At 45.7% G+C, this 13,041-nt stretch overlaps 1 protein-coding gene across 1 annotated transcript; it reads left to right on the forward strand.

Annotated features, from left to right (window-relative positions):
• The first annotated feature begins 6,189 nt into the window (after nucleotides 1-6,189).
• Nucleotides 6,190-11,659, forward strand: LOC128708937 (uncharacterized). Its single transcript, XM_053803917.1, has 3 exons — nucleotides 6,190-6,397; nucleotides 10,868-11,219; nucleotides 11,293-11,659. The coding sequence occupies exons 1-3, from the start codon at nucleotides 6,190-6,192 to the stop codon at nucleotides 11,657-11,659; spliced, it is 927 nt and encodes a 308-aa protein (XP_053659892.1).
• Nucleotides 11,660-13,041: the final 1,382 nt, after the last annotated feature.

Here is a 13,041-nt window from a genome sequence, read left to right on the forward strand (position 1 = left end):
CTTCCCGTGATCACCGTTAGGTGAGGATTTGCTTATCGCAACAAAAACATGCAACATTTATGAAATGTAAAATAGCAGCACCAAAGCCGTTTGGGGCAACTGAAACGCAACGCAAAACTCACTAGCATTTTCACGTTTTTGCGGACGGGCCTTCATCCTCGGCTCAACGTGATATCGTACAGGACCCGGTAGGGCGGCTCATGATTTATGAATGATTTGTTTTGTTTCCAGCTGTCCCCTGATCTGATAGAGGGTCGAGAAAACGTGACAAGGCAGAATAAGAACGTAAAGGTGACGCTTGATTTGATGGTCATACGCAAAAAACGGCAACCCGCTATCCCAACCAAAAGGTAATAGCAAACATTGAGAAAAAAAAACATGTATTTCCCAGGAAAATGTGATTGAACTCAGTTCTGGAAAGCGGCCAAGTACGGTGTAGTGCCACATTGTGCCACGGTAATGTGTTCTGAGAAAAATGGGCAACTGAGGAACCAGGGGAACTAATCCAACGTACGCTCTCTTGTATATGACCGAACGATGTACATCAGTTGTAACAAGACATTTCCACATTTTTGCCGGTTTGATAATCTTCCAGCTACCTTTTTCGTGTCAAAAAAGAATCGTACCTTCGTCTAGTCTAAGCGAAGAATATTCAACAGTTTTGAGCGCACAATGGCGACGTAATAGTTTTCCAAAACTACACACCACGTGGGCCAACCGACAGTTGGCGCGGTGTACACTTAACAGTGATCGAAACCGAGACCAAATGCTGAATTGTAAATTCAACCAACTAAAAATACATTACACTTGAGAAGCACACAACATTTGCACATGCACATCTTGCCCGGCTACGGTACGCAACGTATGTATTATTATGCCGTTCGGACAGCTCCAATACCGCGGGCCGGCGCTGGTGATAGAAAAACATGCTACATAATTCACCATGCACACGGCAAACCACGCTGTGCTTAGGATGCTACGGTGGCAAAGGGGTTAACGCGGATGGAACCCAGAGTGTCCCTGGTGCGTGGTGATGGGCCGATGAAAGGTGGCCGATTAGTAAAGCCGTCCGGTGAGCACGTGTTCTGGCAGCCTTCCCCGTGACTCACGGTGGGATTTCGCAAACGGTGGGAAGGATGGAAAATGTGATACCGGCCAGTGCATGCGTGTGTAACCACACCGATGAGAGCATTGGTGTCTCGTATCCGAGTTCCAGGCGTGCTGAGAACGCTTTACAATTACGGCCGGAAGTGGTTGTGTGCAACATGGGGTGCAAAATGGGTTTGGGAAAGACAAGGCAAGCATGTACATGCCGTGCGGAAAAGAGCAAAAGAGTGGAATTTGCTCTGTTTTTCATTTCGTGCTATCAAGGCGTCCAAGTGATGTGTGGTGTAATCTTAAGGTTTTGAGGCTTTTAGGAAATAAAAATTTACAATACAATAATAAACCACTTTTATTAAATAAACTCAACGCTAATACATAATTTACTGTTAAACTGTATATCAACAGAAACGCGTTCGACACCTTTGCCTTGCTGGGAGAAAAAACCCCGACCGTCCCACGAAGCAGTTCCGAAGCTGGCACGAAGCGAAAGATTGTCCGATTATGGGCCGGATAATTGGCCGGACAGCAGAATTTTCCGGCCCATCGAGGGGGTGTGCCTGGCTCGCATTGTCTCGCGACAGCTGAGGTGGGTCTCGCACATCGACTGCACTTGCGCCACAGCTGTTTTCGGATTGGAATAGAAACATGCTATGCAACATTTTTTTATGTTATTTGATGTACATTTTCTAGTGCATCAATTGATGTTTTATTTCATTTGTTATAAGAACTTTCTACTCTTCTAAGCGGCCGCTTTACCATACGTGAATGGCAATTGCGTTGCTGCTAAATGGTGCTACTACCAGGACGACTTAATGTAGCACCACTTTCCTATTTTAAGCACTTTTACATACAGCAAAGTTAGAAAAATCCACACGCGCACTTCTCTGTGACGCCGCCTTTAAATACTGCGATTGGAAGCAGCGGAAGCGAGCGGAAAAGAGCAAAGTCTCTGTAGTGCGAGTAGGTATAATACCTTCCCGAGCGAGTGATTGAGCCATAAACCATTTTTTTTATGCATTTCGAGTAGAAACCATATTTGATAATGCCTAAAAGTTTTATTTTTGTTGAAAAATAACTAACCGCTAAGCCATTTGGATGTTTTTCAATCCTTCCATTAACAAAAATCCCGATACGCTTTGTATATAAACAAAGCAACGCACGTCAATCAAGCTATACGCGCGACTCTGAAGGATGTTTCTATTGTTGCTACTCGACTGATTTAATCTAATGGTCCAATGTTCGCCACGCAAATAGTATGGAGAAAAAGAGTATCACTCTCTGATAACGGCTCTCACGAAACAGCCAGAGAGTGACACTTGATAACCCTCACCCCCTTTTTTGGCATTAGATCATATACTTGCTACAACCCGGCGTAAGGCGACTGAAGCGGGCGTGACACCGCGGGGCTTCATATACCACCCTGGTGAGAGTGTATGCGTGAAGGTCGAACACATCTGACTACCGGTGCTTTATTCATAGGTCCAATAGACCCGGTACGAACTCAGAGGCAAAAGAAATGTGGCTGCTTTGCACGACTGGGTTACCAAGAGCTGCTCAGTGTGTCGAGTCAGCCGGTGTGAGGCGCAGTGGAACTGTGAGTGGCGGGGTAAAAATTGTTCCTTGGGAGCATTAGATGCGTGGAATGTTGCTTTTGTGTTCAGAAAAGCAAGAGAAACGCTACGCGTCTGACGTGTGTGCGGTGCACAGTCGTCCGAAAGTACATTTTCACATCGGTTTTCCGTGGCACTGTTGGTCCAGTGAGTTTCCAGTTAAAAAAACATTTCCATTCATTTCAGACAAGTGTGGAACGAAATCAGCATCGACGCTATTCCGGAGAAGCAGAAGGAAAAAAACGCACTTAGGATATTGGCTGCGCGTTCGCCCGGTAGTTGTGAGTTTCGGGGTGTAGTTTCTGGTGTCTGGCGTGCTTGGGTGATGAATTTTGGAGCCAGTAATTAGCACGTTCACTGACCGGGCAGCTGCGTAACAGCACACCGAATCGAACGGGTTCTTTCACGCTTTTCGACCATCAAGCAGGCGTTGGACACTAAGGCGGCGAATAACAATCCACGTACAGGAGAAGAGAACTTGTACGGAGAAGTGCGGGTAGCGACGACGCTGTCGCGGTGCATTTGAAGTTTTCCGTCGCTTGCTTTGTTATTCGTGTGTGGTTTTGGTGAATAATTTGGGAGAGTGCAGCAGGGAAGCCTTTGTGTGTGTGTGTTTGTGTGCTACGGCAGTAGTAGCATAGCCTTTTCATGTCTTCAAAACCCAACCCACCCCATGTGAGTTGTGTGGTAAAATCGCAAAACGAATATTAGGGCGAAGTGGTTTTTTTTCTTGCGCGCCCCGTGGAATGGTATAATTGATGTGCCTACCGTCGGAAGCGAGAGTGCGAGCAAGTGATTAGCAACAACAACAACAACAACAACAACAAAACCACTCACATCCAAACGCCTATCCAAAAAGGCCTAGGGCCCCTAGTGTGGGGTCGCGGAATTTTGGGCGGTTTGCGAACGTGCACGTGGAAACGCGAAAGAAAACGTGTGAAAGAGAGCAAAAGTGACTGGCGCGAACGAAGCGCGAAAAAAAAAGAACAGTGTGTGTGTGTTTTTTTGTTGTGTGTGCTGTTCGTGATTGTTGTCTTCTCTGTTGTGTAGCGGCCATTTTTGTACTGTGCTGCGGGGAAGTGAGTGTTCCGAGAATTTCCCTAAACCCCGTTTACAACATACTGCACCCCTGGCCAAAAGTTTGCGTCCTCTGTTTGGATATCGTCGTGGTACCGTTTGTGCTATTGCTGTTGGTGTTGGTTTGGGGGATTTTTGCTGTTGTTTTGCCCGCGCGCGTACATGTCGACTAGACGACACCTCAAGTGGGCTTGATCTGCTGTGTTAGCTTCTGTGTTTGCTGCAACAGGCGTGTGTTTGTGTGTGCTCGCGTCGTGTACTTCCATCTGGTGAATAATGTTGGCCGTGAAATAAACAAGACGCCAAATTGCAAGGGTGAATATTGCTTCGGGTTCGCGGAAAATCAACCAATTTTGTTGCGTCGCGAAAAGGCGTTCGTCGTCAGTGTGTTCTTCGCTACGCAGAAAGCGGAAATTAGCAGAAGGGTAAGTGTAAGTGGGTAAGAAGAAAATGGTTCCAGTTCGAGGATTTCAAGGTTATGAGACAGAACTTGCAGGCTCTTACCGGTGTTGAGGTCGACGCTACCGAAAGAAGAAGCTGCTTTGATTAATTGCTACTTCGGAAAATGAAGGGCCATTCTCAAAACCAGCACCAGACGCCGATTATTGATCCAGCAGGCATAGATTGCATCATGTAAACTACAATCTGTTGTTTATCTCAGTATAACCGGGGTCCTTATAAAGTAATACAGGGGTTGTGTTTTACGTACCTACTTTACTTATCAGAGGCAGACCACTAAACACACAGTCGCGAAACGAGAGGAATGATGTCGTAAGAGACTCAATGTTCTATAAACAAATAACACCACAGCGATCATATAACCTCCGCTGTACAACCACATTTGTCCCATGTCCCGACAGTCTTACGCATTACTTAATCATTTGTAGACAACTGTTGTCGGTGTCATTCATGGCCTCCTCCTATAGAGAGATCCTATAGCTGTGACATGGACTATCTATACCTGAAAAAGGAAATGTTTTCGTGAAGAGCGGAATGGAAGATTGAATTATTTGGAGATTTGAACCGTAGACCGAGAGCGTGTTGTTGAGCAGTCGTTTACCAATTCTACAATCTGCCCGATCTTGTTGTTGTACACAAATGGGAACCAATATCCTTCCAAGCAATTCTATCTATTTCAAATGCAACCCTATGTCAGAAGTTTGGACTTTGCGGCTTTGAATTTCGGCAATAACTATAAATGCTGTGCTTTAGGTTGGTAGGTCCGGTTAGAAACCAGCGCCTTTCACTAGCATTTGGTGGCATTTCGATCAACTTTAAAGGAGTGGTCACCGCCGACTGACAACACCTGGATAATGTGTAGGACAGTTAAAGGGTCAGTGATCGTAGAATGAGGCTCTAGGTAGGCCTAAGGCTTTTCTCAATACAGAATTTAGATCGGTCTTATATCCAGGGATGCTCTAATCAAATGATTATATATTTATAACTCATAAATGAACAATTCCGCTTTCAGTTCAAGCATATCGGGGTTATCTTTTAAGCATTGAAAATTAGTCTGTTGCTCAGAATGCTCAGAAGCCTTCATATTGTAGTCAAGGAACGCTATTTATTAGCAGGTAGAAGTGCTATTTGGACATGAGTTTCTGCCGTCAACAGCGTGAAATGGGTTAAAATAAAATAACAAACAGAATAGCATGAACAACCGAAGTAGAACGCAGAATGACGAACCAGTTCTTCAAACCCAAGCGTGTTCCTCCATGCAGCACAATCTTTGAAGCATATTATTTGGTCCTGTTGCCGTAAGGTTGTTCTATTTACGACTGTTATTCCCTTGCACCACTATCAGTGACATTCTACTCCTCGGCGTGGTTTTTTTTTGTACCGCGGTTTCCTTTTCGTAACGTTGTCTCGCGGCACTGTTTGGAAAGCGCGAAAAAGGGCACAAATAAAATATGGACCATTTTTTAATTATCTCACATGATTGTTCCGTGTGCGTTGGGTACATAGGCCATCCCTCTACTTCACATTCAGTGTCACTATTTTGGCATGTTTGTTGTTTACACTGATAACATTGGACTTGTGTTTTTCGGGTCTCAATTTGTTTCTCTATTTTCCTGCAGCCCCAGTAGGGTTTTGTGTGGAGCAGAAATTCTACGAAACATAACGGCTACTTACTTAATGACTGATAGAACCAAAAAAGAGAAAATTTTGTTTTTCGACTTTCAGAAGTCACGTTTAATCTTTGATCGCTTGTCGTTCCTTTTTTAAACTTTCGATTGTTGGTGCACGTTGGTGTTAAAGATCAAACAGTTAGCTGATTTCTACTGTTGGAAAAGGTTCTAATTAATGTATTTCTTCTTCATTTTAGTGAATCTTCGCGCTTGGCTGACATCTGTGAAGGGTGCGATCGCCGATCGACGGTTACCAACCGCAACCAACGATGCCACTTTCCGTGACGAAAGCACCGGCAACCGGTGAAGATAGTAGCAGAGATCGGTTACTGGAACCGCCGGCATCGCCGTTGGAAACGCGAAGCGAATCGCCACCGATGTCACCATGTCCCAGCCCAGCCCAACCGCCCCAAACCACTATCGGAAGCGCCGTCGGCATTACTTCGGCCGTTGCCAACTTCTCCGTGATAAACTATGGTAAGGGATAAACATGTTTAGATGTCCCATTGCGATAAGTACGGAAAAGCCACGAAGTCTCCACGTGATCTGGTCGCGAGCCCCGCACCGAGTGATCGAACGAGCACGTGGAGCGGTGATAACTGTCGCGATCGAACAATCGCACTAGAAGCGACAGATAGCGTGAGTGACTGATTAATAGTTCCGTGATGGCCCTCCAGTGTCGTCAGCCAGCAAAGGAGGCCCGAACCCGAAGGCTTCGGGTAGGTCAGTGCTGCATGCGAGATGAAACGCGTTAATTTGCGATGAATCGGACACGTCCGGAGATCTTCGATCGAGTTTGATAGGCTGTCATGATCATTATCTTCTCAGCTTGTTCGACGCACATGTAAAACTCTGCCAAGCGCGAGAAAATCAAAACGAAGAGATGATCTAACGTCCTCCTGGCCTAAAGTCAATATCGTATCCAGCCTCAACGTCGCACCAACCGAGTAGCCGCCAGTTTTTCTCTCTTTTGCAATAACGCACATACAAACACACCCGATTGCGATTTGCATCTCCGGTGGAAGCGACTTATGGACATATGGAAGGGGGTTGCAAACTGTTTAGTTAGAGGCTCCCGGGCCGGGTTTGCGGACTGATTGTGTGGTGTTCGCGTTTCATGGCGCGCTCGTCACGTGTATTGGCAAGTGCTGTATGGTGTGTTACTGCGCGCGCCAGTCAACGTGCTCTCTCGTCACTGAGAGTGCGTTTATTTCTTACTGCTTTTTTTCTTCTTTGATTCTTTTTAGTGCAATAAGTAAGCGCGAGACTGGCCGGCAGAGCGAGACACAATAATGCGGCGAGATTCCGCGCTCGCCGACTCTGCGAATTGAAAACTGCAAACGTACTGGACCGGTTTGCGGACTGCTCGTTTGAGCCGGGAGTTTATTTCCATTGAAATGCAGCGACCGTTTGTGAGAAGATTCATCAGCGCGGCTCTGTGGGAACGAAAGTAAAAGTTCTCCCTGGCGCACGCGGTCGAGTTGTTCGCGGAGCTCGTACCGGGCGGTGTAAAGCTGGTTGGAACGTTTGATGATGGAAAGGACAGACACGCCGCAATCGACCAGCAGCGAACTCGCGTTATGTAAACGTAATTCAGCTGGTTTCCTTTAATCCTGGCCTTAATCCCCGCTTCTATCGGAAAGGTGTCGTTATATCAAACGACTTGTTTTTTTTTTAAGTCACCTTTTCGGTTTGACATGTCCAAAAGCATTGACATGTGTCAAGTTCGAACGATTGAATTTTCACCCTTCGATTGCTAGCCGGTCACTCGTTTGTCCTGCGCGGGCCCATCTGTGTGGTGCGGTCAAGATCCGATCACTTGCTAGCACACGTGACGTAGGCGCGCTAACGTGTGGTTTTGGAAAATGGTACGATGGTCACCGATACCGAGACGGTGTGTTTTTTCTGCGTTAAGCGTCATGGCACACGCTCACTTCCGGGGCCGGTCTGTTTGGCACATGGGGATGGGTTCCGCACGAAATGACGTCAATTCATCGTTATTTTCTACAATGAAATTAGGTGTCTGCGAGATGTGATTGAATAGTATCAACGTAGAAGAAGAAATTCGCCGGGGGTTTAAAAGTAAATAAGTGAAAGGCAGTCGCGTGTGAGACGCATACTGTATTTGGATGACTTGAGATAATAGTTTTGATCGGTATAATACCTTTAAAGTAGACAGATATATAGTTGTAAAAGTCCTTTTTTGTTTTTGAATATCAACCAAACGATGTTATAAAGTCAATACTTTTGTATATTCTTTTTTGATGAGTGGTCGTCCAAAATGTTGCATATAGGTATGAGGATTGAACGTAAAAAATACAAGTCACCGTCTATTTCAAAGTCTTCTTTGTTTCTTCCGTCAAGACGAGGGTTCGTTCTATATCGAGTTACTATATTAAGACTTCTATATACACCATCATGTACGTAAACGAGATTTAGGTATAGTGAATTCCTTGCTACTGCTCTAGATGAGGTTCGGTTCGATCCGCGGTCCTTTGGCATATAAAACTGAATATCTACACGCGACACCATAGAACCATCCCTGCGTTATCGACTATACCGTTTGACCAGTGTAAAAGTGACGTAAACCTCAAAGCTTATTACGAGGATGTTGCGATACTGAGCCTCTCGCGTAATAAAATAAATAAAACAAGCTCTCACACTGACTGTGGCTTTCGTCGACAAACATCGTATTCTCACTTCATCTTGTAGAGGCCATCCTGTCCTCTACACCTTCCACCCACCTAAACATCCTCCCACACTGTGGTCAGCTGTGTGAGATTTGCATCTCGAAGAAAACTGTACTGCAAGGCACTGAACAAAGCGGACACGTGACCGAAGCAGCTCGCGTTAGGCCTCGTGAATAAAGCGACCAATAGATGAAGGGATGAATCCGATCGCAATGAATGCGGGCGTAAGAAACAAAGTAAAAAACAAGCTGAATAAATAATGTATCAATTTCATTTTAGCCGCACGCAGACAGCTAATTACGGAAACATGTTGCAACGGATGTGGACCACCACTGCACTGGTAGTTGACCAAAAAGGATGGAATCCATCCATCCCGATCGATGTCAACACGGCGTTGCTAAGCCGGCATTGTGTTTGTTCGCGCGAAAGTGTTGCACCTCACGCGTGATAACGGGTCGAGCACGTGGTTTTTAGCGTCCTGCGCCGCCATTAGACCCGGTCCGTGTCACGGCATGTGTGCGTACACTTACGCTCCCGGCACTGTTCTCGCTCACAAACGCCACACACTGACGCATAAGGTGTCGTCGCGTCAGACGACGGACAGTGTGGTTGGTGGGGTAAATGTGTGACTTCCTGCTTGCTGTGGATGGCACTCCCACACTGTTCTCTATTTGTGTGCCCTCCCTCCCCCTTCGATTCACCCAGAGATAGGGGCGAAGGTGATTGCTAGAGACTCGCACACAATCGTTGCAAAAGGTTTACTGGGCACCAGCCAGGCGGAACTGTTTTATTCCGCTCACTCTCTCTCTCTCTCTCTCTCTCGACATCAGTTGCATCCACGTGGCCTCGGACCGGGTTCTGGGACGCGCGCGAGTGTGAAAACGTGTTGCAACGCGACGGCCTGCACGTTGTGTGCCGGATGGGTTTTACAAACGGTTTGCCCTTTTCGACGTACCGGGCACCACCCAGACCGGCAAGTAGACGCTACTTGCTGGCACTGACTGTTCACGCTCGTTGTCGGTGTGTGTCGCGGTGTCTTGCCTTCCGCATTCGATGATTAGGGGATGAGAGGGGACGGTCCGACACCCGGGGACGGTACGAACAATAATCGGTGGGAATTTAAACTATTTGCCGGAGTCAATCTGGTACTCAGGTGTCCTGGGCATATGTTTACGGAATCCAAAAGGTGATTGGCCGACCGATGGGGGTCGCATTGTGTCCATTTGGGCAAGTAATTTAAACCCCTACGATTGCCAAGTGGATAAGATCAGAGTCGAATACCTGGAGCAGTAGCGATAACCTAACTCTTTCTGGACTGGGAATACTGGAGACTTAGACGTAATCGGATTAAGTTCGGCATGACGCAAGAAGAAGAAAAAACTCTCCAACACTTTACTTAATGTCTCCTTATCAACAAGTCGTGATCTTTTGTTTCCTTTTTCCCTCAATTCTAATGCCAACGCATTCTCTTTTGTCCGGCCAGTGGAGCTTACCAGTGCGTCTGGTTGGTTGCAAACCCATTACGAGAGTATCGTTCGTCTACGGCACTTCACACTATGGCAGGGAATTTGCTGATGGCAACAGCATGCTCGAATGCCCGCAACCATGCGTCCCCGTGCGAATGCCTTGTTGACTTCACTCCAGTGGCCCAGAACGTGATCGTTGCCGCTCAGTGTGAGAGGGTGCGCGGGTGTGAAGTGCAGCCGGCGACCTCCCCTGTTCCTTCTTGGGGGGTGAGGGGGTGCTTGGTATTTATTACCAGTACCAGATCCGCTCCAGAACGCAGCTAGCTCCCGTCCAGAAGGTGGAGGCGGTGTATTTATTTAAATCGGGTACCAACTGAACAATGTGTTTTTTTTTTCGTGCGTCAAGCACAGTGCGAGAAATGGCAGAATGGGTTCTACTCATTTCCGTGCGGTGCTGCGCTGCAATATGATTTAAACTAAATATGCGTCGGGTGGGTTTTTTTTTTGTCCCGAAGTTACGTACTGTTACCGGTTGATGGTTCCCGTCACCTAACCGTTCAAGTGGTATTGGATGTTTTCACGGGTCGTTAGTGCAACGTGAGGATTTTTTGTGCGACATTGTCGTAAATCCACACAGTGACTAAAGCAGAGCAGAGGGAATGAAGCGAACAACTCATAAACTGATTTATTTGGAAAAGCCATGGGATATTCCATCTAGTTTAAGCTCTAGTTTAAGCTAAGTTGTATTGATCGTGCATTAATCATATATCTATTTTACTGTTTACTTGCAGTTGGAAAAATTCAAAAGCAATCATCCTACAAATCATCTGTTCGTTGCCGAACACCGTATGAGCGGTGTAGTCTACGGCCCGTACAGATGGACGATACGACCAACTCCTCAACCTTCTCCTCGATGGAGTTTGGTTGCAACAGTAGCAGCAGCAACAACAGCACTGGCATTGGGTGTGAAACCAGCCCCGAATCCAGCGACCTGCAGGACAGTATCGATACGGAAGACGGAAGCACGTCCGGTCCGCGATTACGCAGCCGCCGATCGATGAGTGTCTCCTCCAGCGGTTGTTCCAGCTCGATGGATGATCGGAACTTTGACTTCTCGCCGCTGGGAAGCATCATTAGTTGTCGGTAAGTTGTGTGCGTCTCAATGCTAATCGTCTTTGTGATTAATTCTCTGATTTCCTTTTTTTTCTAATTGTAGATGCAACTCGTACAGCATGTCGGACTTTGATGACGATGGGTTTCGTGAAGACAGCAGCGTATCGTCGGCGTACGCCGTATTGTCCGGTTCCCGCTCGTATCAACCGCACCACCCACTGCATCATCATCACCAGAATGTACCTCACCATCCGAACAATCACAAGGGACTATTCGATATTGCACTGAAAACGGTGAAACTGATCCGGCGTAACCAGGAGCTGCAGGTGCGGCTGGCCCAACTGCAGGAGGAGACGAATGCGTTCATCGATTCGGTAATGGCCAACCCGGAGAACGAATCGCTACGTTCGCATTTTTACAGCACACAGAACAAGCGTTTACCGACGGTACCGGTGACGGTGCAAAAGTGAACCCGAACCTGGGAACCCGTTTTTCCGGAGCAGAGCACGCACGGAATGATGAAAAGCGCTACAACTGAGTTGCTACTTTTGCTGTTGAACAACTTACAATTTCTTCGGTTAAAATAACTCCAAACCCCGTATGATTCGTGTCTGGGTCAACCTCAATAAGTTTAATTCGTTAAGCATTTTTAAAAATTAGGAGCTATTAGGTTAGTTTTTTGTTTGTTTAATCATTCCCTCACAGACAAGGCTAGGCCAGAAGAGAAGGAGGATTCTTTTAACTTATTGCCCAAAAATCAGGCACTAAACGTGTGATGGCGCGACCCTAAATTTTCATTTATCTCAATCGTTGTAGTGTGGTAGGATCATACAAATGTTGTTTGCTAACCATATTGAAGCTATTTAATCAGAGGGTAGTCTTGCAGGGTAAGCGATCGCGAATGAAATGGATTATTATAATACTGACACAAAGCGACAACACCGTGGACACTATTCCGATTTATCAACATAACAGTGCTAAGCCACTATTTCAATAAGCAATCAATTTATCGTGAGATGTAAGCATATGGTATGAAAGAGCTTTTGCTGAATTTGTACGCCAAACCCGTATATATACGATGGATAAAAATAGGAACAGTGAGGGCTTACAATGCCGCCATTATTTTCCGTTGTGACGGTATGTTTTCTTGCGTGTTAGTATTCGATGGAATCGATATGAAGTGATAACATAAGTAAACGGTCTTCTCAGTGAGTTAGAAAGTAACAATCATGAAAATGGCTATCGATGTCCGAGCAGGTTTCCATTTTCTTCCCGTTTCACAGTGATGATTACAGTTGTGGCCAATGTTTTGTGGCCGATATTTAATGATTGTGATTATACTTTGTCAAAAAACGAACCATCCTTATCTGTTGCAGTTGATAGAATTTGCGCACAGTTTTCCAGAGCTGCCACTGTATTTTTATTTTAACTTTTAACTACGTTAATTGTTTAACCTTTTTCCATAACTTGTTTCCTTCACTTGTCCCATCAAATAACTTTTAAAAACGATAAAAATATGAAGAAAGCAGTAATAAAATTGTATGAGAGGAAGTTTTATGTTTTAACCGAATATACATTAAGCTTCTTGTGAAACGTAATGGACGATAAGCACGGAAATAATTTAAAGCAAATAATATACTTATCATTCGCGAGACAATGTAATTATGGATCGAGATTGGTATAGACGCGCTGTCGAGCGCGGTCCGTGTTTGGCCAGACAAATCTCAATCATATTTATTAACGATATAAGCAAAGGTGAACACAATAATATTGTACTCCATTACGAACGGTTGAATGTAATTCAGCATAGAAACTAATCTTTGGTTAGAAGCGCATTCGTCCGAACCGAGGA

Source organism: Anopheles marshallii, chromosome 2, assembly GCF_943734725.1.
Source record: "Anopheles marshallii chromosome 2, idAnoMarsDA_429_01, whole genome shotgun sequence".
In the NCBI taxonomy this organism is placed as follows: Eukaryota; Metazoa; Arthropoda; class Insecta; order Diptera; family Culicidae; genus Anopheles; species Anopheles marshallii.